Source organism: Lampetra fluviatilis, chromosome 56, assembly GCF_964198595.1.
Source record: "Lampetra fluviatilis chromosome 56, kcLamFluv1.1, whole genome shotgun sequence".
NCBI classification, from domain to species: Eukaryota; Metazoa; Chordata; class Hyperoartia; order Petromyzontiformes; family Petromyzontidae; genus Lampetra; species Lampetra fluviatilis.
In genome coordinates, this window is record NC_136330.1 from 9,125,891 (window position 1) to 9,153,075 (window position 27,185).

General features: G+C 56.1%; 1 protein-coding gene across 1 annotated transcript in view; it reads right to left on the reverse strand.

Moving 5' to 3' along the window:
• Nucleotides 1-27,185, reverse strand: part of LOC144950146 (solute carrier family 15 member 1-like) — a 63,836-nt gene that overhangs the window by 33,449 nt on the left and 3,202 nt on the right. The window contains exons 2-6 of the mRNA XM_078880208.1: nt 18,259-18,347; nt 14,484-14,565; nt 14,089-14,214; nt 10,976-11,047; nt 8,450-8,542 (exon numbers count right to left, since the gene is read on the reverse strand). Coding sequence (XP_078736334.1) covers nt 8,450-8,542; nt 10,976-11,047; nt 14,089-14,214; nt 14,484-14,565; nt 18,259-18,347 — 462 coding nt within the window. The remainder of the gene's footprint in view (nt 1-8,449; nt 8,543-10,975; nt 11,048-14,088; nt 14,215-14,483; nt 14,566-18,258; nt 18,348-27,185) is intronic.

Here is a 27,185-nt window from a genome sequence, read left to right on the forward strand (position 1 = left end):
CAACTAGCGGGAAGGTGTTACACAGACCGCGGAGGTATGGATGTGAACATTCAGAGGAATCGCAGGATGGGAGGTCAAACACAATCGATCCAATTCCGACCAATTCCTCCACCGGCTATACCAGGAGGGAATAGAGGAATAACACAGAATGCGGTCCAAAGACATGATAAACAACCCACAGTGAGCGCGAGCGAGCGGCCAACACGCGCCCCACCCGCCGAGGTATTAAACCCGAAGCTCAATGAGGAATACAAGGACAGGGTTGCATTGAAGCGTGATCGGACAGTACAAAAACCGACAGCAGGGACACGCCCTGAGGAGCGCAGGCATGAGCCTTTGAATGGAAAATATCCAAGGGAAACCAAAATTTATGTGGATCGGAGTGCTAAAATGGAGACGAATGTCCATGACGTATCGGGAATGGTGTTGGAATCCAACACACTCGTAAAAACAAAGAGGGCAACATTACGAGGGACAGAATTAAATCGACACACTGACTCGGCAAATGTGCATGTAATCGCAGAGAGAGCGAATGCCAGTGATGACGGAGTACAGAAGTTGGTTGTGTGCGCGAATTCTGATTATGTGCAGCGCAATTTTACACCACACACTCCCACGACGCGAGAGAGTGAGAGGGGAAATTACAAAAACGAACCGGAAAACCGTGATCGAATGATCAAAGTGATAAGTGGTAAACCAGACACTCGGAACTTGGTAAAAAGATTGCAAGGATGTAACAGGAGGGAATTAACGCAAAAATGCGTTCGAAACCGCTACCTAGCGTTTCCCAGGATTTAACAAAAACAAAAAAAATTAATATCCGTCGGAGTTAGGAGGGATGAGAACCATGTAACTGGTGATATCGATGTTAAAGTTTTGTTGTATTTTCCTTGCTTAATTCAAATGTAACCTTGTTAAGATTGTGATACATGCGCGCGCTTTGGAAGGAATGCGTTATGGATTAGTACCGATGTTTAACGTTGTGTTTTATTTCTTTTGCTTATTTCAAATGTAACCATGTTAAGATTGTGATACATATGCGCGCGTCGTAAGAAATAACCGCCGAGAGTGAGGGCGGCTTATAGATTCATAACACAAAAAAAGGGCATTTACTTGGTTTGGAAATTCGCCAGTGGCCAAACCGACCCCTGATAATTTTCAAACGGGCGGATTGTTGTGTCTATTTTTTTAAATTAAGAACAATTCAAAAAAATATAATAATTTTTTTAATCTATATATATACCTTTTTTTAATTAATTAATGAAAACAACTCACTTCTCCTCACAAGAACACCAGGAATCCATGAAACATGGAGGGCGGTTAAAATGTTGAGAGTTCGGTCACAAAGAGGTCATGGACATCCAAATGGACAAAAGATGTATGGACTAGCCTCCCAAGACATCTGGAGATATACAGATAAGGGCAGAATAAATAACGGTTGAAACTTCGCGTTTTCTTTACGTTTTCCTTACCGAAAAGTAGAAACTTAACAAAGATAATTAACCAACAAACAATAATTTTTATTATTATATGTTTCCTACCTACACGACCTTCCAAAAAAAAAACTAAAGAGTACGAATTCCAGAAAGCTTAAGTGGAAACATAATAACGCTTAACCTTAGGACATAAAAAATTAACTCAGAATAAAACACCAATCTCTGGGGAACTAAACTAATGTGCATATCACACTACGATAATATGTAACATGTTTTCCAGGAAATGGCAGCCCTCCTGCCCACGCTCCTGCTAACGTAAATGTGTGGTCTGTCAAACCTAAGCTCTAAGGAAACTTGCAAGTTAAGCTAAGTAAACCCAAAGAAAGAACCGGAACAGTGGCCATGATAGCTAATGCCCAGTGGTTGATTAGCACCCCTCTAGATACGGCAATTGTTTCCACCGATCAACACTCCATAACCATGGAAGTTCCGATTCCAAGCCACGTCGCACTGGTCACAATACCAAGAGGAACATTCGTACGCATAGGGGACAAGGTAAAAGTAGACACATTCCGAGGCCACAAGTTTGAGATAAGCAGCACTCTGTCCAACTTGTTGAACAGTAAAGAATTCCATATGGTGAAATTATCCCTCAGCGAATCAGAGATTAACATAACAGATCTTACTTGGGCGACCGAAGAGGCTGGATATCAGCGAAATCAACAGATGGGGATGGGAATCACAGGGGCAACAGGGATGATCATACTAGTCCTGGCTATTCTAACCTTAACATACCATGTGGCCAAAATGAATACCGAACTTAAAAGACTAATCGCAGGCACAAGCCACCTACCATTCAAGCCCAGGAACAGGGATAGAGCCAAGGCCTGATGATGCCACCCAAGAATAACCGTAGAAACTATCTTTTTAACGATATTTCCTATAACACATAGTCAATAGAATAATTTCTCCCTCCCTTATCGTTTTACCTTCCTTTAGAATATTTTTTTTTCCTCTCTCTTGTCACATATAACCATGTTAAGTTGTGACACGTACGCGCGCGTTGTAAGGAAATAGCAGCAAAACTTGAGGACAATCGATGGTTCATGATGGAAGAAGGGTATACATATTTTTTTAAAAATAACCCGTGGCCATTTGACCACTGGTCATTTTTAAAAGGGCGGAATGTTGTGTCCTAGCCTTCTTCCATCATTGATATATAATGAATGAAAACACACCAAAGCGCAGCAAACTGCAAAACACCAGGTGTTGTTAAGTAATGAACGGGAGGAGGGCTAGGATGGCAGAATTTGCAACCTTGCTTCAAGGAAAGATAAGGCCTGATGAACGGGCATATGTCACCCGTGCAGGTGGCAGAGACAGTGGGAGAGTCAGCCAGACAGAGTTAAGGCAAAAAGCCCAACCATCTATGACCTCAGCACATGGGCGAATAATGGGGCAGTGTCGACTCGAAGGCAATGGAAGGAAGCAGAGGCGCCTTTGTCTGGATCACGGCCACAGAAGGCCGGGGGTCATCACTGATTGTGTGTTTAGGGATTTCGAGCTAATTGGAACACGTGCACACAGGGAGGAGAAATACGCCTTGTTCTCCTGCAGCTGAGGGAGCCAAGATAAACCCAGCTCAAGGCTGTTGCACAGGGGAGGGAGCTGATTTAAACAACCCCGCACGTCTGAACGTGAGGGGGCCTTGTCCTGAAATTAATCACACTCCCAGAGCAGAAGGTTGGATGACCACAGTGAGACGAGAATAAGGGTGTTGTGCCTCTCTCAAGGCTGCAGGCTCAGCTGAACAGCGAGGCTGCGGGGGTCACCAGAAGTTCGTGTTCGCCTAGTTAAGTCAAAAAGCTCAATTATTCTGTATTGCTATTAAAGTCACGTTAAAGTCGGAATTTAACAACAGGGTAGGCTAAAGTTGTTGATATGAAATGTTATTTCCATACTTTAATACTTTATATACAACTCGACCCGAAGCATAACGGGATGAATCACCACCAGGTCGAATATAAAATACATAATAAAAGAGCGATGTTAAACCCAGGGTCGGAGAGAAAGGGAGATCCCGGCCGTCTTTGTATCCCCGCAGCGCGGGATAGGAGTGTATACGCTCGGGGAAACACCTCCACTTGAGTCAAGCACCACGATGGGAAATGACAGACCTTAGGTTACATACAGAATCATAACTGTGAAATGGTAAGGGACAAATGTTAAAACTTTTTAACCATTTCTTTGTGCGTTAGTGAGGGTCGGAGGGAGTGTGCCCCTCCCTCCAGGTGGTGCAACACGGACGATTTGTAACGTCTGTGTTTTGGTTCATGAAGAAGGCCAAACAAGAGATAATATCGCACCCAGACAGAGACGACCTCGAGGCAATTTGTAACACCTGATCGTTTGCTCGTGGATTTTATGGAGGGAATATGACAACGGAATATACCGTGGGTGATGCACACAAGGACACACGGACGTACGGACACACATGGACACACCTACACACGGACAGATCCTGACACAGTAAATCAAAAGAAACCCCGCCTTGTGGGCAGGGTCTAAAGGGATTTTTCGGCATAAAAGAAAGGACCCTGAGCATTGGAGTTCAGTTCGACCGGGAGGGTCGGCTCAGGAGTTCGACCGGGAGGGTCGGCTCAGGGGTTCGACCGGGAGGGTCGGCTCAGGAGTTCGACCAGCGGGTCGGCTCAGGAGTTCGACCAGCGGGTCGGCTCAGGAGTTCGACCAGAGGGTCGACTCAGGAGCGAGCTGCGACCAGCGGGTCGGCTCGACTCATCTTCAGTTCGACCGGGAGGGTCGACTCAGGAGCGAGCTGCGACCAACGGGTCGGCTCGACTCTTCAGCTCGTCTGGGACTCAGCCGAGTTCAGCCGGCTTTCGGGGCTCGACTCAAGCGGCTCCCCATCTCCTCTGCAGGCGGGCAAGACCCGCTTGACAGCTCAACTCGGCCTGCGTGGGTCAACCTCTGCCGCGTCGGAGGTCTCTGCAGCTGACGGTCGCGGTTTGGCGACGAGGCTCTGTGCTTCCCCTGGTTGACGACCCAACATTGCACGCTGCGAGCGAGCTGTGGGCGCCACCTACCGACCGGTTCCGAACTACGACAGCGTATCAACAGGCATCCAAACCAATTCAACACGGCGACAGGAGAGCGACTGATACGTATGACGCGCACCGCCCCCTCACCACACGACCACCAGGCGTCTGTTTGACATAAAGAACCGACTCCGAACACTGACTACTCAAGACAACTCTTACCACTCAAAAACACTCGAACCCATAAGCCATCCGTGACTGTGAAGGCACCACAACGAGACCGAGTGATGGCCATCCGTCGTTTATAAGAGTATTCGTAATTTTTATCTTTAATATTTAGTGGGCTGTACTCTTAATCGCATAAATTCCCAACAGATCCATCAATACGAATTGATTCTTGGCACCTCCTTCCGCCAAGCCACGCTCACGTGGGGAGTGGTGGCCCACCAGATCCTTATCAGGTGATCTGGTCCCCAATTAGTAGACCCGGTATAAGATAACGATCTTCGGAAAAGGAGCACCGTCGCAGGCCCTTACTCCGAGCCATTCTGTTGTCAGATAACCTGCCGATGTATCTGTTGAGATTGGTGCCTTTAAGAATAATAACTGTTTTTGATTGTGTTTTTTTTATCGCCGTATAATCTTTCAAGTATCTTTCAGTCATAATCGCCGCACGTACTCGCATCCTCTACAGAATATTCAACTGTCCCGTGACCCAAGGTGCTAACAACGTGATAAGGGTTGTGTATGATCAATAAGGAGTACGGTACTGCGTGAACAATATTGAGTATAATCATTCATTAAAGTTAAGGTTTTTCTTAGCATAGTATTTGCATGTTTTAACGACTCTCTCTCTCACTAACAACCATCGCGTTATGCGGGATCCATGTGCCGTTGTCAAAGTGAAATCAGACAATCGTTGATGATACTGTATTGATGCCGTGTTGACGTTCCGGGATTGAGAGTTCGCATACTATATCATAGTTGAGGTTGAATTAGTAATAAATTGATTAATACAGAAGTGGTTGTGTGATTCTTTCCTGAAATCTATGCATAAGATCTGCTTCTGCGTTGAGATCTGAACTTGGTGACCTTAATAAACACACTAATACATACTCAGTAAATGTTAAAGCGATGACGGGGTGAACCGGGGACCTAAAAATATAAGCGAGAATGAGACGAACCTAGACAACGATGCCGAGTTAATCTAAGTTAATCTTGCATACTTACACCACACCTGCATAACTGCATACGATTAATTGCCTTATTCCGATCGATAACCCACCCTCGTCACCGAGGCGGGGTCTGGTTATCATAACGACTTGCATTATCATAATTACACCCACTCGCATAATTACTACAATTACCTCTCGAATTGGCATAATTAAATGTGCATAATTACATAAATTAACATATTTCCGGATAATTACACATTTGGCCAAATTTCATTTGATTATTATTATTATTTTCACTGAATATTCATAACCCACATATACAACATAATAATTTCACCCACGCACGCATACAACACATCAAAATTTTGATACCCAACATATACAACAGATGGGTGGTGGTCGCGGGTTGCTGAAGAGATGGAATCTGCCTCAGTGGCCCGCGATCACAAATCACTATTTAACTCCATCAAAAAAGTAACCTGCAGCGCCACACCTATTACCATCATTAGGGGAAAAAACGGTGATCCAATCTCCGACCCCCAGGAACAGGTTTGCAGATTTGCTGAGCATTTTTGTGAGGTCCTGGGGGAGGGAAAATCTCTCAGCCAGGAAAACATCATGGCACAAAGTGGGGATAACCCTGCTGAGGCTTCGGTGCCTCAAATATGGGAGGAGGTCACCCCCTGTGAGTGGCTGGCTGAGGTGACATCTCTTGAGGAAGTACTGAAGGCGATCCGGAGTCTGAGACCAGGAAAGGCACCGGGCAGAGATGATCTCCCAAGCGAAATGCTGAGGGAGGGTGGCACTTGTGCACAGACTGCCCTATATGACATCATAACAACAGTCTGGACTGCTGGACGGGTACCGCAGGATTGGAAGGATGCCCTGGTGATCCCCCTCTTTAAGAAGGGGGACCGCACAGACTGTAACAACTACAGGGACATCTCACTCCTCAGTGTGCCGGGAAAGGTCCTGGCAAGGATTATTCAACATCGCCTTGCTAGGCACACTGAGGAGAGGCTTGCGGAACCCCAATGCGGTTTCAGGAAAGGGCGGTCCTGTACAGATGCCATATTTTCTGTCCGTCTGCTACAGCAAAGGTGTAGGGAATTCCAACAAGACCTACATCTCTGCTTTATTGACCTGGTCAAAGCCTATGATACCATCAGTATGCCTGGGCTCTGGGTTGTTCTTCGTGCTTTCGGAGTCCCTGACCCTCTGCCACGATCAATCAGGACCTTCATGATGGTGAGCGGGCCCAGGTAAAACTACGTGGCCGGGAGTCGGAGCCTTTCCCTGTACACCTTGGGGTACGACAGGGATGTCCTCTGGCTCCCACATTATTTAACATCTATTTCGACTGCGTGGTTCGTGAAGCCTTCAATAGCTGTACCGGGGGAATTTCCATTTGGTACAGATATAATGGGAGGCTGATCGACGCCCGGGTGCGATCAAGGGATGGCTCCCTATTGGTAAACCACGTTATGTATGCCGATGATTTGGTAATAGCTGCTCATTCAGAAGAGAAGTTGGAGACGCTGCTGCTGAGACTGGAGCGTGCCACTAAGAGGTGGGGCCTTAGCATCAGCCCCTCCAAAACTAAGCACCTGCCTGGGTATTTTGTACCATCGGACACTCCACCCCCACAACTCCCAATCGGTGATGGTGCAGTTGTGGAGAGAGTGGAGAGTTTCCCATACCTGGGCAGTGTGCTTATGACCGGCTCCAGTTTAACAGCAGAGGTCTCACTCCGAATCAGTCGAGCGGCAATATCTTTTCATCGGTTGCGTAACGCTGTGTGGAAGCTATCTGGTCTGTCGCTCCGCACGAAGCTTCAGGTCTTCTCGGCCACGGTCATTCCCTCCCTTCTCTATGCTTGCGAAACGTGGACCCCCCTAATGGAGCATCTTCGCCGGTTGGAAAGATTTAGGCTGGCCTGCCTACGATCCATCCTGGGTTTAACCAGGCTGGATTGTGTGAGGAGCTCACAAATCCTTTAAAGATCTGGGCAAAGTCCTATCGGTGAGCTCCTCCGGCAGGCAAGGCTGCGTTGGCTGGGTCATGTAGCCCGCATGCCCAGCTACCGCATGCCTAAACAGCTTTTGTTTGGCCGGATCGAGGGGGATAAACGGGCGCGGCACGGGCTAGAGAAGAGATGGAGTGATGTGGTACAGGAGGACGTGGAGCTGAGTGGACTTGCCGATGACTGGTACCAGCGGTGTCAAGATCGGCCTCAGTGGAGGAGGCTCGTGAAGGACGCTACTGGGCAGTTGGAGGCAGTCGCCCTCCAACAACAACGGAGGGCGGAGGAGCGACGCTCACAACAACGAGCGGAGCACCGGGTGGCTAAAGCACTGCAAGTTGGTACAGTAGGGGGCACAGGTGGTGCATCAGCCAGTCATCTCGGTCATCTCGGTCAGTCGACCCGTGGCACCTGCTGGGTCTGCCTTGTGACCTCCTGCCAGCGGGCGTTCGACACTTCACGTGGCCTCAAGGTGCACTTGGCCTGGCACAAGCGTCGTGGTGACGTCACCGCCACTTAGTGGCGAATGGCGGTTGTTGTTGTTGTGTGGGTGGGGTGGGTGGTGTGGGTGGTGTGTGTGGTGTGGGTGATGTAGGTGGTGTGGGTGGTGTTGGTGGTGTGGGTGGTGTGTGTGGTGTGGGTGGTGTTGGTGGAGTGTGTGGTGTGTGTGTGGTGTTGGTGGAGTGGGTGGTGTGTGTGGTGTGTGTGGTGTGGATGGTGTGTGTGGTGTGTGTGTGGTGGTGGTGTTGTTGGTGTCACCATTTTGCAGGGCTGGCTGGGGTGGTTGCGGACGAGCAGGGTGTGCAGGGAGCCGGAGCTCACGGCCGCTGGGCACGACACCCACGACGCGCCCTGCAGACACAGCGCCACACGCAGACCCCTCTTGCCCCCCCTCTCTCTCTCTCTCTCGCCCCGCCCCTCGCCCCCCCCCCTCGCTCCCCCCTCCTCTCATCTACCTCTGGTCCACCTCTAATGCAACTGCAATCTACCTCGACTCTACCCCGACTCATATGTAAGTAGGGGTGGGTGAGAGTGGAAAGGTGAGTGGGGGTAGGTGAGCGGGGGTAGATGAGAAGGGTAGGTGAATGGGGTAGGTGGGCGAGGTAGGTGAGTGGGGTAGGTGAGTGGGGTAGGTGAGTGAGGTAGGTGAGCGGGGTAGGTGAGCGGGGTAGGTGAGCGGGGTAGGTGAGTGGGGGTAGGTGAGTGGGGGTAGGTGAGTGGGGGTAGGTGAGTGCGGTAGGTGAGTGGGGTAGGTGAGTGGGGTAGGTGGGCGAGGTAGGTGAGTGGGGTAGGTGAGTGGGGTAGGTAAGTGAGGTAGGTGAGCGGGGTAGGTGAGTGGGGTAGGTGAGTGAGGTAGGTGAGTGGGGTAGGTGAGTGGGGGTAGGTGAGCGGGGTAGGTGAGTGGAAGTAGGTGAGCGGGGTAGGTAGGCGAGGTAGGTGAGTGGGGGTAGGTGAGCGGGGTAGGTGAGTGGGGGTAGGTGAGCGGGGTAGGTGAGTGGGGTAGGTGAGCGGGGTAGGTGAGCGGGGTAGGTGAGCGGGGTAGGTGGGCGAGGTAGGTGAGTGGGGGTAGGTGAGCGGGGTAGGTGAGTGGGGGTAGGTGAGCGGGGTAGGTGAGTGGGGTAGGTGAGCGGGGTAGGTGAGCGGGGTAGGTGGGCGAGGTAGGTGAGTGGTTTAGGTGAGCGGGGTAGGTGGGCGAGGTAGGTGAGTGGTTTAGGTGAGTGGGGTAGGTGAGTGAGGTAGGTGAGCGGGGTAGGTGAGCGGGGTAGGTGAGCGGGGTAGGTGAGTGGGGGTAGGTGAGCGGGGTAGGTGAGTGGGGTAGGTGAGCAGGGTAGGTGAGTGGGGTAGGTGAGTGGGGTAGGTGGGCAAGGTAGGTGAGTGGGGTAGGTGAGTGAGGTAGGTGAATGAGGTAGGTGAGCGGGGTAGGTGGGCGAGGTAGGTGAGTGGGGTAGGTGAGTGGGGTAGGTGAGTGCGGTAGGTGAGTGGGGTAGGTGAGTGGGGTAGGTGGGCGAGGTAGGTGAGTGGGGTAGGTGAGTGGGGTAGGTGAGTGAGGTAGGTGAGCGGGGTAGGTGAGCGGGGTAGGTGGGCGAGGTAGGTGAGTGGGGGTAGGTGAGCGGGGTAGGTGAGTGGGGGTAGGTGAGCGGGGTAGGTGAGTGGGATAGGTGAGCGGGGTAGGTGAGCGGGGTAGGTGGGCGAGGTAGGTGAGTGGTTTAGGTGAGCGGGGTAGGTGGGCGAGGTAGGTGAGTGGTTTAGGTGAGTGGGGTAGGTGAGTGAGGTAGGTGAGCGGGGTAGGTGAGCGGGGTAGGTGAGCGGGGTAGGTGAGTGGGGGTAGGTGAGCGGGGTAGTTGAGTGGGGTAGGTGAGCGGGGTAGGTGAGTGGGGTAGGTGGGCGAGGTAGGTGAGTGGGGTAGGTGAGTGGGGTAGGTGGGCGAGGTAGGTGAGTGGGGTAGGTGAGTGAGGTAGGTGAATGGGGTAGGTGAGCGGGGTAGGTGGGCGAGGTAGGTGAGTGGGGTAGGTGAGTGGGGTAGGTGAGTGCGGTAGGTGAGTGGGGTAGGTGAGTGGGGTAGGTGGGCGAGGTAGGTGAGTGGGGTAGGTGAGTGGGGTAGGTGAGTGAGGTAGGTGAGCGGGGTAGGTGAGCGGGGTAGGTGGGCGAGGTAGGTGAGTGGGGGTAGGTGAGCGGGGTAGGTGAGTATGGTAGGTGAGTGGGGTAGGTGAGTGGGGTAGGTGGGCGAGGTAGGTGAGTGGGGTAGGTGAGTGAGGTAGGTGAGTGGGGGTAGGTGAGTGGGGTAGGTGAGTGGGGTAGGTGAGTGAGGTAGGTGAGCGGGGTAGGTGAGCGGGGTAGGTGGGCGAGGTAGGTGAGTGGGGGTAGGTGAGCGGGGTAGGTGAGTGCGGTAGGTGAGTGGGGTAGGTGAGTGGGGTAGGTGGGCGAGGTAGGTGAGTGGGGTAGGTGAGCGGGGTAGGTGAGCGGGGTAGGTGGGCGATGTAGGTGAGTGGGGTAGGTGAGTGGGGTAGGTGAGTGGGGTAGGTGGGCGAGGTAGGTGAGTGGGGTAGGTGAGCGGGGTAGGTGAGTGGGGTAGGTGGGCGAGGTAGGTGAGTGGGGTAGGTGAGCGGGGTAGGTGAGTGGGGTAGGTGAGCGGGGTAGGTGAGTGGGGTAGGTGAGTGGGGGTAGGTGAGCAGGGTAGGTGGGCGAGGTAGGTGAGTGGGGTAGGTGAGTGGGGTAGGTGAGTGGGGTAGGTGAGTGGGGTAGGTGAGTGGGGGTAGGTGAGCGGGGTAGGTGAGTGGCACTCACCCCTGTGAACGAGAGGCTGAGGTCAAGGGTCGTCTGACCGCTGGAGGCGATGGTGCACGCTTCCAGCGACACCTGCAGAGGGGCCCGTCACACCGGTGATCATGGTGCAGTGCGGCAGTGTGGTGGTAGTGCTCACTGCGTGCGGCGGTGCGGTGTGGTGGTGGTGGTGCGGTGTGGTGGTGCGGTGTTGGTGTGTTGGTGTGGTGGTGTGGTGGTGCGGTGGTGTGGTGTTGGTGTGGTGGGGTGGTGGTGGTGGTGCGGTGTGGTGTTGGTGTGGTGGTGCGGTGTTGGTGTGGTGGTGTGGTGGTGGTGTGGTGGTGTGGTGGTGGTGTGGTGCGGTGTGGTGGTGTGGTGGTGGTGTGATTCTGGAGGTGCGGTGGTGCGGTGTGGTGGTGGTGCGGTGGTGGTGTGGTGGTGGTGTGGTGGTGGTGTGGTGGCGGTGGTGGTACGGTGTGCTGGTGTGGTGCGGTGTTGGTGTGGCGGTGCGGAATGGTGGTGGTGTGGTGGTGGTGTGGTGGTGGTGTGGTGGTGGTGTCGTGGCAGTGGTGGTACGGTGTGGTGGTGTGGTGCGGTGTTGGTGTGGTGGTGCGGTGTGGTGGTGGTGTGGTGCCGCGGTGGTGTGGTCTGGTGGTGGTGCGGCGGTTCGGTGTAGTGGTGTGGTGCGGTGTGGTGGTGGTGTGGTGGTGGTGTGATGCGGTGGTGCTGGTGCAGTGTGATGGTGGTATGGTGGTGGTAGTGTGGTGATGGTGTAGTGTGGTAGTGGTGGTGTAGTGTGGTGGTGGTGGTGTGGTGGTGGTGGTGTGGTCTTGGTGTGGTGGTGGTGGTGTGGTGGTGGTGCTCACTGCGTGTGGCGGTGTGGTGGCGGTGTAGTGGTGGGGTGGTGGTGGTGTGGTGGTGTGGTGGTGGTGGTGTGGTGGTGGTGGTGCTCACTGCGTGTGGTGGTGGTGGTGTGGTGGCGGTGGTGTGGTGGTGGTGGTGTGATGGTGGTGGTTTGGTGGTGGTGGTGCTCACTGCGTGTGGTGGTGTGGTGTGGTGGCGGTGTGGTGGCGGTGGTGGTGGTGGTGTGGTAGCGGTGGTGGTGGTGCTCACTGCGTGTGGTGGTGTGGTGGGCTGGTGGTGTGGTGGTGGTGGTGTGATGGTGGTGGTTTGGTGGTGGTTTGGTGGTGGTGGTGGTGTAGTGGTGGTGGTTTGGTGGTGGTGGTGTGGTGGTGGTGGAGTGGTGGTGGTGTGGTGGTGTGGTGGTGGTGTGGTGGTGGTGTGGTGTGGTGGTGGTAGTGTAGTGGTGGTGGTGGTGGTGTAGTGGTGGTGGTGGTGGTGTAGTAGTGGTGCTCACTGCGTGTGGTGGTGGTGGTGGTGTGGTGGTGTGGTGGTGGTGGTGTGGTGGTGGTGTGATGGTGGTGTGGTGGGGTTGTAGTGGTAGTGATGATGGTGTGGTGGTGGTGTGGTGGGGTTGTAGTGGTAGTGGTGATGGTGGTGTGGTGGTGGTGGTGTGGTGGTGTGGTAGTGGTGGTGGTGGTGTGGTGGTGGTGGTGTGGTGGTGTGGTGGTGTGGTGGTGGTGGTGTGGTGGTGGTTGTTTGGTGGTGGTGGTTTGGTGGTGGTGGTGTGGTAGTGGTGGTGGTGGTGTGGTGGTGGTTGTTTGGTGGTGGTTTGGTGGTGGTGGTGTGGTAGTGGTGGTGGTGGTGTGGTGGTGGTGGTGGTAGTGGTGGTGGTGCTCACTGCGTGTGGCGGTGGTGTGGTGGTGGTGGTGTGGTAGTGGTGGTGGTGTGGTGGTGGTGTGGTGGTGGTGTGGTAGTGGTGGTGGTGGTGTGGTGGTGGTGTGGTGGTGGTGTAGTGGTGGTGTGGTAGTGGTGGTGTGGTGGTGGTGGTGGTGGTGGTCGTGGTGGTGGTGTGGTGGTGGTGGTAGTGGTGGTGGTGCTCACTGCGTGTGGCGGTGGTGTGGTGGTGGTGGTGCTCACTGCGTGTGGTGGTGGTGGTGTGGTGGTGTGGTGGTGGTGGTGTGGTGGTGGTGTGGTGGTGGTGTGGTGGTGGTGGTGTGGTGGTGGTGGTGTGGTGGTGGTGTGGTGGTGGTGTGGTGGTGGTGGTTTGGTGGTGGTGGTTTGGTGGTGGTGGTGTGGTAGTGGTGGTGGTGGGGTGGTGGTGGTGGTGGTGGTGTGGTGGTGGTTTGGTGGTGGTGGTTTGGTGGTGGTGGTTTGGTGGTGGTGGTGTGGTAGTGGTGGTGGTGGGGTGGTGGTGGTGGTGGTGGTGTGGTGGTGGTGCTCACTGCGTGTGGCGGTGGTTTGGTGGTGTGGTGGTGGTGGTGGTGTGGTGGTGTGGTGGTGGTGGTGTGGTGGTGGTGTGGTGGTGGTGTGGTGGTGTGGTGGTGGTGATGGTGGTGGTGCTCACTGCGTGTGGTGGTGGTGTGGTGGTGGTGTGGTGGTGGTTTGGTGGTGGTGGTGGTGTGGTGGTGGTGTGGTGGTGGTGTGGTGGTGGTGGTGGTGTGGTGGTGGTGGTGGTGCTCACTGCGTGTGGTGGTGGTGTGGTGGTGGTGTGGTGGTGGTGTGGTGGTGGTGGTGGTGTGGTGGTGGTGTGGTGGTGTGGTGGTGTGGTGGTGGTGGTGCTCACTGCGTGTGGTGGTGGTGTGGTGGTGGTGTGGTGGTGGTGGTGGTGCTCACTGCGTGTGGTGGTGGTGTGGTGGTGGTGTGGTGGTGGTGTGGTGGTGGTGGTGTGGTGGTGGTGGTGGTGTGGTGGTGTGGTGGTGTGGTGGTGGTGGTGGTGCTCACTGCGTGTGGTGGTGGTGGTGTGGTGGTGGTTTGGTGGTGGTGGTGGTGTGGTGGTGGTGTGGTGGTGGTGTGGTGGTGGTGGTGCTCACTGCGTGTGGTGGTGGTGTGGTGGTGGTGTGGTGGTGGTGGTGGAGTGGTGGTGGTGGTGGTGTAGTGGTGGTGTGGTGGTGGTGGTGGTAGTGTAGTGGTGGTGGTGGTGGAGTGGTGGTGGTGTGGTGGTGGTGTGGTGGTGGTGGTGGTGTGGTGGTGTGGTGGTGGTGGTGGTGGAGTGGTGGTGGAGTGGTGGTGGTGGAGTGGTGGTGGTGTTGGTGTGGTGGTGGTGGTGGTGTGGTGGTGGTGGTGGTGGTGCTCACTGCGTGTGGCGGTGCGCTCAGCTGGCAGCTGCTCTCGTCGTGCCGCAAGGAAACGTTTGCGCCGCTCTGCAGGTTCAGCAGCTTGAAGCGAGCCTCGCCGGCACCCGGAAACTTGGTGAGAGAGTTCTACACGGGGACAGGAGGACACGGGGGGACACGGGGACACGGGGACAGGGGGACACGGGGGGACACGGGGACACGGGGACACGGGGACACGGGGACATGGAGACACGGGGACAGGGGGACACGGGGACACGGGGACACGGAGACACAGGGGGACACGGGGACACACTGAGCTGGCTGCAATTCAACGTCGACACACGAGGATGCCTCTGTGGGGGATCACGGGGGCGGGGGGGGGGGCCCTGTGGTGAGCGTGCGAGTGTTGAACTCACGTCCACCATGATCTGGATGACCCCGGCCACCACGAATGCGACCCCCAGGAACAGCATTCCCACCGTGATGCGGCGCAGGGGCCTGGGGTGGGGGGGGGGTCACGGGGGTGGGGGGGGGTCACGTGAGTGTCGTGCTGGCCACCCATCTCCTCGGTGGCTAGGGGATGTTAACTACCTCGCCTGGTGTGCAGGAGGTCGTGGGTCCGACCCTGAAGCCTGCTGCTGCTGCTGTATATATGGAGTTTGCGTGTCTTTTCCCCCCGTGGTTGCGTGCATCTTTTTGTCTGGGTCCTCCGGTGTTTCCCTCCACATGTATCATCAACGTTTGTGCGTTTAACGCGTTTAGCTGCTGTAAATTCCCACGTGACAAGCCACTTCGTTGGGCTATCATTTGTGACAGGCAGGTCGCTTCTGATCAAAGATCTGCCAAGCTCAGTGGCGCTTTACACTACTATACACTACACTATACACTACACCATACATTACATTACAATACACTACACTATAAACTACACTAGACACTGCACTACTATACACTACACTATACACTACTATACACTACACTACTATACACACTATACACTACACTATACACTACACTACTATACACTACACTATACACTACACTACTATACACTACACGATACACTACACACTAGTGCTGTACTAGTGACGAATTGGCACGTTCTGTGTACGCGACAACCCTCACTAGTTGGCTGTGTAAGGTGGTGGCGGGTTTAACGACACATTTATATATTTACGCGATCTAACCCAAAGAAAACACAACCGCTCCGTGTCCAACGAGTAACTCATTGGCGGCTCTCGTCGAAGGGACGAACCTCTCCCGACTGGCTGTGCCGGTGGCGGCGGCGGCGGCGGCGGCGTCACGACGCAGTGGCGCTTGCGCGCCATCTCAGCGAAACAACGCGGCGGTGGAGGCTGCCGAGTTGTCGCCTGCCACAGCGGAGGCCGTGGCAGGCGCTGCTGGTGCTGCTGCGTGAGGACGACTCACGTGGGGTTGACTTTGTGTGTGTGAGGGTGACTCACGTGAGGTCGACTTTGTGTGTGTGAAGACGACTCACGTGGGGTTAACTTTGTGTGTGTGAGGATGACTCACGTGAGGTTGACTTTGTGTGTGTGGGTGACTCACGTGAGGTTGACTTTGTGTGTGTGAAGACGACTCACGTGGGGTTAACGTTGTGTGTGTGAAGGCGACTCACGTGAGGTCGACTTTGTGTGAGGACGACTCACGTGAGGTCGACTTTGTGTGTGTGAAGACGACTCACGTGGGGTTAACGTTGTGTGTGTGAAGACGACTCACGTGAGGTCGACTTTGTGTGTGTGAAGACGACTCACGTGGGGTTAACTTTGTGTGAGGACGACTCACGTGAGGTCGACTTTGTGTGAGGACGACTCACGTGAGGTCGACTTTGTGTGTGTGAAGACGACTCACGTGAGGTCGACTTTGTGTGTGTGAGGACGACTAACGTGAGGTTGACTTTGTGTGTGTGAGGACGACTAACGTGAGGTTGACTTTGTGTGTGTGAGGACGACTCACGTGAGGTTGACTGTGTGTGTGTGGACGACTCACGTGAGGTTGACTTTGTGTGTGTGTGGACGACTCACGTGAGGTTGACTTTGTGTGTGTGTGGACGACTCACGTGAGGTCGACTTTGTGTGTGTGAGGACGACTCACGTGAGGTCGACTTTGTGTGTGTGAGGGCGACTCACATGGGGTTGACTTTGTGTGTGTGAGGGTGACTCACGTGAGGTTGACTTTGTGTGTGTGTGGACGACTCACGTGAGGTTGACTGTGTGTGTGTGGACGACTCACGTGAGGTTGACTTTGTGTGTGTGTGGACGACTCACGTGAGGTTGACTTTGTCTGTGTGTGGACGACTCACGTGAGGTCGACTTTGTGTGTGTGAGGACGACTCACGTGAGGTCGACTTTGTGTGTGTGAGGGCGACTCACATGGGGTTGACTTTGTGTGTGTGAGGGTGACTCACGTGAGGTTGACTTTGTGTGTGTGAGGACGACTCACGTGAGGTCGACTTTGTGTGTGTGAGGACGACTAACGTGAGGTTGACTTTGTGTGTGTGAGGACGACTAACGTGAGGTTGACTTTGTGTGTATGAAAACGACTCACATGGGGTTGACTTTGTGTGTGTGAGGACGACTCACGTGAGGTTGACTTTGTGTGAGGGTGACTCACGTGAGGTTGACTTTGTGTGAGGGTGACTCACGTGAGGTTGACTTTGTGTGTGTGAGGGTAAATCACGTGAGGTTGACTTTGTGTGTGTGAGGACGACTCACGTGAGGTCGACTTTGTGTGTGTGAGGACGACTCACGTGAGGTCGACTTTGTGTGTGTGAGGACGACTCACGTGAGGTCGACTTTGTGTGTGTGAGGGCGACTCACATGGGGTTGACTTTGTGTGTGTGAGGGTGACTCACGTGAGGTTGACTTTGTGTGTGTGAGGACGACTCACGTGAGGTCGACTTTGTGTGTGTGAGGGTGACTCACGTGAGGTCGACTTTGTGTGTGTGAGGGTGACTCACGTGAGGTCGACTTTGTGTGTGTGAAGACGACTCACGTGAGGTCGACTTTGTGTGTGTGAGGACGACTCACGTGAGGTCGACTTTGTGTGTGTGAGGGGTGACTCACGTGAGGTTGACTTTGTGTGTGTGAGGACGACTCACGTGAGGTTGACTTTGTGTGTGTGAGGGTGACTCACGTGAGGTCGACTTTGTGTGTGTGAGGACGACTCACGTGAGGTTGACTTTGTGTGTGTGAGGGTGACTCACGTGAGGTCGACTTTGTGTGTGTGAGGACGACTCACGTGAGGTCGACTTTGTGTGTGTGAGGGTAAATCACGTGAAGTCGACTTTGTGTGTGTGAGGACGACTCACGTGAGGTTGACTTTGTGTGTGCGAGGACGACTCACGTGAGGTTGACTTTGTGTGTGTGTGGACGACTCACGTGGGGTTGACTTTGTGTATGCGAGGACGACTCACGTGAGGTCGACTTTGTGTGTGTGAAGGTGACTCATGTGAGGGTGACTTTGTGTGTGTGAGGGTGACTCACGTGAGGTTGACTTTGTGTGTGTGGGTGACTCACGTGAGGTTGACTTTGTGTGTGTGAGGGTGACTCACGTGAGGTTGACTTTGTGTGTGTGAGGGTGACTCACGTGAGGTTGACTTTGTGTGTGTGAGGACGACTCACGTGAGGTCGACTTTGTGTGTGTGAGGACGACTCACGTGAGGTCGACTTTGTGTGTGTGAGGACGACTCACGTGAGGTTGACTTTGTGTGAGGGTGACTCACGTGAGGTTGACTTTGTGTGTGTGAGGGTGACTCACGTGAGGTTGACTTTGTGTGTGTGAGGACGACTCACGTGAGGTTGACTTTGTGTGTGTGGGTGACTCACGTGAGGTTGACTTTGTGTGTGTGAGGGTGACTCACGTGAGGTTGACTTTGTGTGTGTGAGGACGACTCACGTGAGGTTGACTTTGTGTATGTGAGGACGACTCACGTGAGGTTGACTTTGTGTGTGTGAGGGTGACTCACGTGAGGTTGACTTTGTGTGAGGACGACTCACGTGAGGTTGACTTTCTGTGTGTGAGGGTGACTCACGTGAGGTTGACTTTGTGTGTGTGAGGACGACTCACGTGAGGTTGACTTTGTGTGTGTGAGGACGACTCACGTGAGGTTGACTTTGTGTGTGTGAGGACGACTCACGTGAGGTTGACTTTGTGTGTGTGAGGACGACTCACGTGAAGTTGACTTTGCACCGACGCAGCAGGGGGTAGATCCCGACGTCGAACAGAGGGACAAGCACGAGGATGAGCATCGCGTTGATGGACTGCGGAGAGACAGAGAGTCACCCTCCATAGAGTCACCCTCCACAGAGAGAGAGAGAGAGTCAACCTCCACAGAGAGAAAAAGACGAAAAGAGAGAGTGAGAGCCAGAGGGTGTGGAAAGAGAATGGTGGAGTGAGTGGTGAGAGAGTGGTGAGGGAGTGGTGAGAGAGTGGTGAGGGAGTGGTTAGAGAGTGGTGAGGGAGTGGTGAGAGGGTGGTGAGAGGGTGGTGAGAGGGTGGTGAGAAGGTGGTGAGAGAGTGGTTAGAGAGTGGTGAGGGAGTGGTGAGTGAGTGGTGAGGGAGTGGTGAGTGTGGTGAGGGTGTGGGAGAGAGTGGTGAGAGGGTGGTGAGAGAGTGGTGAGAGAGTGGTGAGGGAGTGGTGAGGGAGTGGTGAGAGAGTGGTGAGGGAGTGGTGAGGGAGTGGTGAGAGGGTGGTGAGAGAGTGGTGAGAGAGTGGTGAGGGAGTGGTGAGAGAGTGGTGAGAGAGTGGTGAAAGGGTGGTGAGAGAGTGGTGAGAGAGTGGTGAGAGAGTGGTGAGGGAGTGGTGAGGGAGTGGTGAGAGAGTGGTGAGAGGGTGGTGAGAGAGTGGTGAGAGAGTGGTGAGGGAGTGGTGAGGGAGTGGTGAGAGAGTGGTGAGAAAGTGGTGAGAGGGTGGTGAGAGAGTGGTGAGGGAGTGGTGAGAGGGTGGTGAGAGAGTGGTGAGGGAGTGGTGAGGGAGTGGTGAGGGAGTGGTGAGAGGGTGGTGAGAGAGTGGTGAGGGAGTGGTGAGGGAGTGGTGAGAGGGTGGTGAGAGAGTGGTGAGAGAGTGGTGAGGGAGTGGTGAGAGAGTGGTGAGAGGGTGGTGAGAGAGTGGTGAGAGAGTGGTGAGGGAGTGGTGAGGGAGTGGTGAGAAGTGGTGAGAGGAGTGGTGAGAGAGTGGTGAGGGAGTGGTGAGAGGGTGGTGAGAGAGTGGTGAGGGAGTGGTGAGGGAGTGGTGAGGGAGTGGTGAGAGGGTGGTGAGAGAGTGGTGAGGGAGTGGTGAGGGAGTGGTGAGAGGGTGGTGAGAGAGTGGTGAGGGAGTGGTGAGAGTGGTGTGGAGTGGTGAGGAGTGGTGAGAGGTGGTGAGAGAGTGGTGAGGGAGTGGTGAGGGAGTGGTGAGGGAGTGGTGAGAGGGTGGTGAGAGAGTGGTGAGAGAGTGGTGAGAGGGTGGTGAGGGAGTGGTGAGGGAGTGGTGAGGGAGTGGTGAGAGAGTGGTGAGAGTGGTGAGAGGGTGGTGAGAGAGTGGTGAGGGAGTGGTGAGGGAGTGGTGAGAGTGGTGAGAGAGTGGTGAGAGGAGTGGTGAGAGAGTGGTGAGGGAGTGGTGAGGGAGTGGTGAGGGAGTGGTGAGGGAGTGGTGAGAAGTGGTGAGAGGGTGGTGAGAGAGTGGTGAGGGAGTGGTGAGAGTGGTGAGAGAGTGGTGAGAGAGTGGTGAGAGGGTGGTGAGAGAGTGGTGAGGGAGTGGTGAGAGTGGTGAGAGTGGTGAGAGAGTGGTGAGAGGGTGGTGAGAGAGTGGTGAGGGAGTGGTGAGAAGTGGTGAGGGAGTGGTGAGAGGGTGGTGAGAGAGTGGTGAGGGAGTGGTGAGGGAGTGGTGAGAGGGTGGTGAGAGAGTGGTGAGAGAGTGGTGAGGGAGTGGTGAGGGAGTGGTGAGGAGTGGTGAGAGAGTGGTGAGGGAGTGGTGAGAGGGTGGTGAGAGAGTGGTGAGGGAGTGGTGAGAGTGGTGAGGGAGTGGTGAGAGAGTGGTGAGAGGGTGGTGAGAGAGTGGTGAGGGAGTGGTGAGAGGTGGTGAGGAGTGGTGAGAGAGTGGTGAGAGTGGTGAGAGAGTGGTGAGAGAGTGGTGAGAGGGTGGTGAGAGAGTGGTGAGGAGTGGTGAGAGAGTGGTGAGGAGTGGTGAGAGAGTGGTGAGAGGTGGTGAGAGAGTGGTGAGGGAGTGGTGAGAGTGGTGAGGGAGTGGTGAGAGGAGTGGTGAGAGGGTGGTGAGAGGAGTGGTGAGGGAGTGGTGAGGGAGTGGTGAGGAGTGGTGAGAGAGTGGTGAGGGAGTGGTGAGAGGGTGGTGAGAGAGTGGTGAGGGAGTGGTGAGAGAGTGGTGAGGGAGTGGTGAGAGAGTGGTGAGAGAGTGGTGAGAGGGTGGTGAGAGAGTGGTGAGAGGGTGGTGAGAGAGTGGTGAGGAGTGGTGAGGGAGTGGTGAGGGAGTGGTGAGAGAGTGGTGAGAGAGTGGTGAGAGGTGGTGAGAGAGTGGTGAGGGTGAGAGAGTGGTGAGGGAGTGGTGAGGGAGTGGTGAGGGAGTGGTGAGAGAGTGGTGAGAGGTGGTGAGAGAGTGGTGAGAGAGTGGTGAGGGAGTGGTGAGGGAGTGGTGAGGGAGTGGTGAGGGAGTGGTGAGAGAGTGGTGAGAGAGTGGTGAGAGAGTGGTGAGGGAGTGGTGAGGGAGTGGTGAGGGAGTGGTGAGAGAGTGGTGAGAGGGTGGTGAGAGAGTGGTAGTGGTGAGGAGTGGTGAGGGAGTGGTGAGGGAGTGGTGAGGAGTGGTGAGAGAGTGGTGAGAGGGTGGTGAGGAGTGGTGAGGGAGTGGTGAGGGAGTGGTGAGAGGGTGGTGAGAGAGTGGTGAGGGAGTGGTGAGAAGTGGTGAGGGAGTGGTGAGAGAGTGGTGAGAGAGTGGTGAGAGAGTGGTGAGGAGTGGTGAGAGGTGGTGAGAGAGTGGTGAGAGTGGTGAGGGAGTGGTGAGGGAGTGGTGAGGGAGTGGTGAGAGAGTGGTGAGGAGTGGTGAGAGGGTGGTGAGAGAGTGGTGAGAGTGGTGAGAGAGTGGTGAGGGAGTGGTGAGGGAGTGGTGAGGGAGTGGTGAGGGAGTGGTGAGGGAGTGGTGAGAGGGTGGTGAGAGAGTGGTGAGGGAGTGGTGGGAGTGTGAGGGAGTGGTGAGAGAGTGGTGAGAGAGTGGTGAGGGAGTGGTGAGGGAGTGGTGAGGGAGTGGTGAGAGAGTGGTGAGAGAGTGGTGAGGGAGTGGTGAGGGAGTGGTGAGGAGTGGTGAGGGAGTGGTGAGGGAGTGGTGAGAGAGTGGTGAGAGGGTGGTGAGAGAGTGGTGAGGGAGTGGTGAGGGAGTGGTGAGAGGGTGGTGAGGAGTGGTGAGGGAGTGGTGAGGGAGTGGTGAGAGAGTGGTGAGAAGTGGTGAGGGAGTGTGAGAGGTGGTGAGGGAGTGGTGAGGGAGTGGTGAGAGGGTGGTGAGAGAGTGGTGAGGGAGTGGTGAGGGAGTGGTGAGGGAGTGGTGAGAGTGGTGAGAGTGTGGTGAGAGAGTGGTGAGGGGTGGTGAGGGAGTGGTGAGGGAGTGGTGAGGGAGTGGTGAGGAGAGTGGTGAGAGGGTGGTGAGAGAGTGGTGAGGGAGTGGTGAGAGAGTGGTGAGAGAGTGGTGAGAGGGTGGTGAGAGAGTGGTGAGGGAGTGGTGAGGGAGTGGTGAGGGAGTGGTGAGAGAGTGGTGAGAGAGTGGTGAGGGAGTGGTGAGAGAGTGGTGAGAGAGTGGTGAGGGAGTGGTGAGAGAGTGGTGAGAGAGTGGTGAGGGAGTGGTGAGAGGGTGGTGAGAGAGTGGTGAGGGAGTGGTGAGGGAGTGGTGAGGGAGTGGTGAGAGGAGTGGTGAGGGAGTGGTGAGAGTGGTGAGAGAGTGGTGAGAGAGTGGTGAGGGAGTGGTGAGAGTGGTGAGGGAGTGGTGAGGGAGTGGTGAGAGTGGTGAGAGGGTGGTGAGAGAGTGGTGAGGGAGTGGTGAGGGAGTGGTGAGAGTGGTGAGAGAGTGGTGAGAGAGTGGTGAGGGAGTGGTGAGGGAGTGGTGAGGAGAGTGGTGAGAGAGTGGTGAGGGGTGGTGAGAGAGTGGTGAGGGAGGTGGTGAGGGAGTGGTGAGAGAGTGGTGAGAGAGTGGTGAGAGGGTGGTGAGAGAGTGGTGAGGGAGTGGTGAGGGGAGTGGTGAGAGAGTGGTGAGAGAGTGGTGAGGGAGTGGTGAGAGTGGTGAGAGAGTGGTGAGGAGTGGTGAGGAGTGGTGAGGAGTGGTGAGGGAGTGGTGAGAGTGGTGAGAGAGTGGTGGAGGAGTGGTGAGAGAGTGGTGAGGGAGTGGTGAGGGAGTGGTGAGGAGTGGTGAGAGGTGGTGAGAGAGTGGTGAGGGAGTGGTGAGGGAGTGGTGAGGGAGTGGTGAGGGAGTGGTGGAGAGTGGTGAGGGAGTGGTGAGAGGTGGTGAGAGTGGTGAGGGAGTGGTGAGAGTGGTGAGGAGTGGTGAGAGGGTGGTGAGAGAGTGGTGAGGGAGTGGTGAGGGGTGGTGAGAGTGGTGAGGAGTGGTGAGAGTGGTGAGGGAGTGGTGAGGAGTGGTGAGAGAGTGGTGAGGGAGTGGTGAGGGAGTGGTGAGAGTGGTGAGAGAGTGGTGAGAGAGTGGTGAGGGAGTGGTGAGAGAGTGGTGAGGGAGTGGTGAGGGAGTGGTGAGAGAGTGGTGAGGGAGTGGTGAGAGAGTGGTGGAGAGTGGTGAGGGAGTGGTGAGAGAGTGGTGAGGGAGTGGTGAGAGAGTGGTGAGAGAGTGGTGAGGGAGTGGTGGGAGAGTGGTGAGGAGTGGTGGAGAGTGGTGAGGGAGTGGTGAGAGAGTGGTGAGAGAGTGGTGAGGGAGTGGTGAGAGAGTGGTGAGAGAGTGGTGAGGGAGTGGTGAGAGTGGTGAGGAGTGGTGAGAGAGTGGTGAGGGAGTGGTGAGGGAGTGGTGAGGAGTGGTGAGAGAGTGGTGAGGGAGTGGTGGTGAGGAGTGGTGAGAGAGTGGTGAGGGAGTGGTGAGAGAGTGGTGAGGGAGTGGTGAGAGAGTGGTGGGAGAGTGGTGAGGGAGTGGTGAGAGAGTGGTGAGGGAGTGGTGAGAGAGTGGTGAGGAGTGGTGAGGGAGGTGGTGAGGAGAGTGGTGAGGGAGTGGTGAGAGAGTGGTGGGAGAGTGGTGAGGGAGTGGTGAGGGAGTGGTGAGAGAGTGGTGAGGAGGTGGTGAGGGAGTGGTGAGGGTGGTGAGTGAGTGGTGGAGAGTGGTGAGGGAGTGGTGAGGGTGGTGAGAGAGTGGTGAGGGAGTGGTGAGGAGTGGTGAGGAGTGGTGAGGGAGTGGTGAGAGGGTGGTGAGAGAGTGGTGGGGAGAGTGGTGAGGAGTGGTGAGAGGGTGTGGGTGGGAGTGAGTGGTGGGGAGTGGTGGGAGAGTGGTGAGGGAGTGGTGAGAGGGTGGTGAGGAGTGGTGGAGAGTGGTGAGGGAGGTGGTGAGAGAGTGGTGGAGAGTGGTGAGGGAGTGGTGAGAGAGTGGTGAGGGAGTGGTGAGAGGGTGGTGAGAGAGTGGTGAGGAGTGGTGAGGGAGTGGTGAGAGGGTGGTGAGAGAGTGGTGGGAGAGTGGTGAGGGAGTGGTGAGAGAGTGGTGAGGAGTGGTGAGGGAGTGGTGAGAGGAGTGGTGAGGGGAGTGGTGGGAGAGTGGTGGTGAGGGAGTGGTGAGAGAGTGGTGAGGGAGTGGTGAGAGAGTGGTGAGGGAGTGGTGAGTGTGGTGAGGGAGTGGTGAGGGAGTGGTGAGGGGTGGTGAGAGTGGTGGGAGAGTGGTGGAGAGTGGTGAGAGAGTGGTGAGGGAGTGGTGAGTGGGTGAGGGAGTGGTGAGGGAGTGGTGAGAGGAGTGGTGAGAGGAGTGGTGAGAGAGTGGTGGAGAGAGTGGTGAGGGAGTGGTGAGAGGGTGGTGAGAGAGTGGTGGGAGAGTGGTGAGGAGAGTGGTGAGAGAGTGGTGAGAGAGTGGTGAGGGAGTGGTGAGAGGAGTGGTGAGAGAGTGGTGGGAGAGTGGTGAGGGAGTGGTGAGAGAGTGGTGAGGGAGTGGTGAGAGAGTGGTGAGGGAGTGGTGAGAGTGGTGGGAGAGTGGTGAGGGAGTGGTGTGGAGGGTGGTGAGAGAGTGGGGGAGAGTGGTGGGGAGGTGGTGAGAGAGTGGTGAGGGAGTGGTGAGTGTGGTGAGGGAGTGGTGAGGGAGTGGTGAGAGAGTGGTGGAGAGTGGTGGGGAGTGGAGTGTGGTGAGTGGTGGTGAGGGAGTGGTGAGGGAGTGGTGAGAGAGTGGTGAGGGAGTGGTGAGTGGTGGTGAGAGAGTGGTGAGGGAGTGGTGAGGGAGTGGTGAGAGAGTGGTGAGGGAGTGGTGAGAGTGGTGAGGGAGTGGTGAGGGAGTGGTGAGGGAGTGGTGAGAGAGTGGTGAGGGAGTGGTGGGGAGAGTGGTGAGAGAGTGGTGAGAGAGTGGTGGGAGAGTGGTGGGAGAGTGGTGAGAGGGTGGTGAGAGAGTGGTGGGGAGAGTGGTGAGGGAGTGGTGAGAGAGTGGTGAGAGAGTGGTGAGAGGGTGGTGAGGGAGTGGTGAGAGAGTGGTGAGGGAGTGGTGAGGGAGTGGTGAGAGAGTGGTGAGGGAGTGGTGAGAGAGGTGGTGAGGGAGTGGTGAGAGTGGTGAGAGAGTGGTGAGGGAGTGGTGGGAGTGGGGGGAGTGGTGAGAGTGGTGAGAGAGTGGTGAGGGAGTGGTGAGAGAGTGGTGAGAGAGTGGTGAGGAGGGTGGTGAGGGAGTGGTGAGGAGTGGTGAGAGAGTGGTGAGGGAGTGGTGAGAGAGTGGTGAGAGTGGTGAGAGAGTGGTGAGGGAGTGGTGAGAGAGTGGTGAGGAGAGTGGTGAGGGAGTGGTGGGAGAGTGGTGTGAGTGGGTGGTGAGGGAGTGGTGGTGGAGTGGTGAGAGAGTGGTGAGGAGTGGTGAGGGGTGGTGAGGAGTGGTGAGAGTGGTGAGGAGTGGTGAGGGAGTGGTGAGAGAGTGGTGAGGAGTGGTGTGAGAGTGGTGAGGGAGTGGTGAGGAGTGTGGAGGTGGTGAGAGAGTGGTGAGGGGTGGTGAGGAGTGGTGAGGAGGTGGTGAGGGTGGTGAGAGAGTGGTGAGAGGGTGGTGAGGGGTGGTGAGGGAGTGGTGAGGGAGTGGTGAGGGAGTGGTGAGGGAGTGGTGAGGGAGTGGTGAGGGAGTGGTGAGAGGGTGGTGAGGGAGTGGTGGGGTGAGGAGTGGTGAGAGAGTGGTGAGGGAGTGGTGAGGGAGTGGTGGAGAGTGGTGAGGGAGTGGTGAGAGAGTGGTGAGGGAGTGGTGAGAGGAGTGGTGAGGAGTGGTGGAGGAGTGGTGAGGGAGTGGTGAGGAGTGGTGAGGGAGTGGTGAGGGAGTGGTGAGGGAGTGGTGAGAGGGTGGTGAGGGAGTGGTGAGGAGAGTGGTGAGGGAGTGGTGAGAGGGTGGTGAGGAGAGTGGTGAGGGAGTGGTGAGGGAGTGGTGAGAGAGTGGTGAGAGAGTGGTGAGGGAGTGGTGAGGGAGTGGTGAGAGAGTGGTGAGGGAGTGGTGAGGAGTGGTGAGGAGTGGTGAGAGAGTGGTGAGGGAGTGGTGGGGAGTGGTGGGGTGGTGAGGAGTGGTGGAGAGTGGTGAGAGAGTGGTGAGGGAGTGGTGAGGAGTGGTGAGGGAGTGGTGAGGGGAGTGGTGAGGGAGTGGTGAGGAGTGGTGAGGGGTGGTGAGGAGTGGTGAGAGAGTGGTGAGAGAGTGGTGAGGGAGTGGTGAGGGAGTGGTGAGGGAGTGGTGAGGGAGTGGTGAGGGAGTGGTGAGTGAGTGGTGAGGGAGTGGTGGAGTGGTGAGAGAGTGGTGAGGAGTGGTGAGGGGTGGAGTGGTGAGGAGTGGTGAGGGAGTGGTGAGGGAGTGGTGAGGGAGTGGTGAGGAGTGGTGAGAGGGTGGTGAGGAGTGGTGAGGAGTGGTGAGAGAGTGGTGAGGGAGTGGTGAGGGAGTGGTGAGGGAGTGGTGAGGTGTGGTGAGGGAGTGGTGAGGGGAGGTGGTGAGAGGGTGGTGAGAGAGTGGTGAGGGAGTGGTGAGGGAGTGGTGAGGGAGTGGTGAGAGAGTGGTGAGGGAGTGGTGAGGGAGTGGTGAGGGGAGTGGTGAGGGAGTGGTGAGGGAGTGGTGAGGGAGTGGTGAGGGAGTGGTGAGAGAGTGGTGAGGGGAGTGGTGAGAGGTGGTGAGAGAGTGGTGAGGGAGTGGTGAGGGAGTGGTGAGAGAGTGGTGAGGGAGTGGTGAGGGAGTGGTGAGGGAGTGGTGAGGTGTGGTGAGGGAGTGGTGAGGGAGTGGTGAGGAGTGGTGAGAGTGGTGAGAGAGTGGTGAGGGAGTGGTGAGGGAGTGGTGAGGGAGTGGTGAGGGAGTGGTGAGGGAGTGGTGAGAGAGTGGTGAGAGAGTGGTGAGGAGTGGTGAGAGAGTGGTGAGGGAGTGGTGGGAGTGTGTGGAGTGGTGAGGGAGTGGTGAGTGAGTGGTGAGGGTGTGGTGAGAGTGGGTGAGGAGTGGTGAGGAGTGGTGTGGGAGTGGTGGGGGGGTGGTGAGGGTGTGGTGGGAGTGGTGAGGGTGTGGGTGTGGTGTGGGAGTGGTGTGGGGGTGGTGTGGGTGGTGAGGGTGGTGTGGGTGTGGTGTGGGGGTGGTGAGGGGGTGGTGAGGGAGTGGTGGGGTGTGTGAGGTGTGGTGGGGAGTGGTGAGGGAGTGGTGAGGGTGTGGTGAGAGTGTGGTGAGGAGTGGTGAGGGAGTGGTGAGGAGTGGTGAGTGAGTGGTGAGGGAGTGGTGAGGGTGGTGGGTGGTGGGTGTGAGGGTGGTGAGTGAGTGGTGAGGGAGTGGTGAGGGAGTGGTGGGGTGTGTGAGGGTGGTGAGGGAGTGGTGAGAGGGTGGTGAGAGGTGGTGAGGGAGTGGTGAGGGAGTGGTGGAGAGTGGTGAGGAGTGGTGAGAGAGTGGTGAGAGAGTGGTGAGAGAGTGGTGAGGGAGTGGTGAGAGTGGTGAGAGAGTGGTGAGAGAGTGGTGAGGGAGT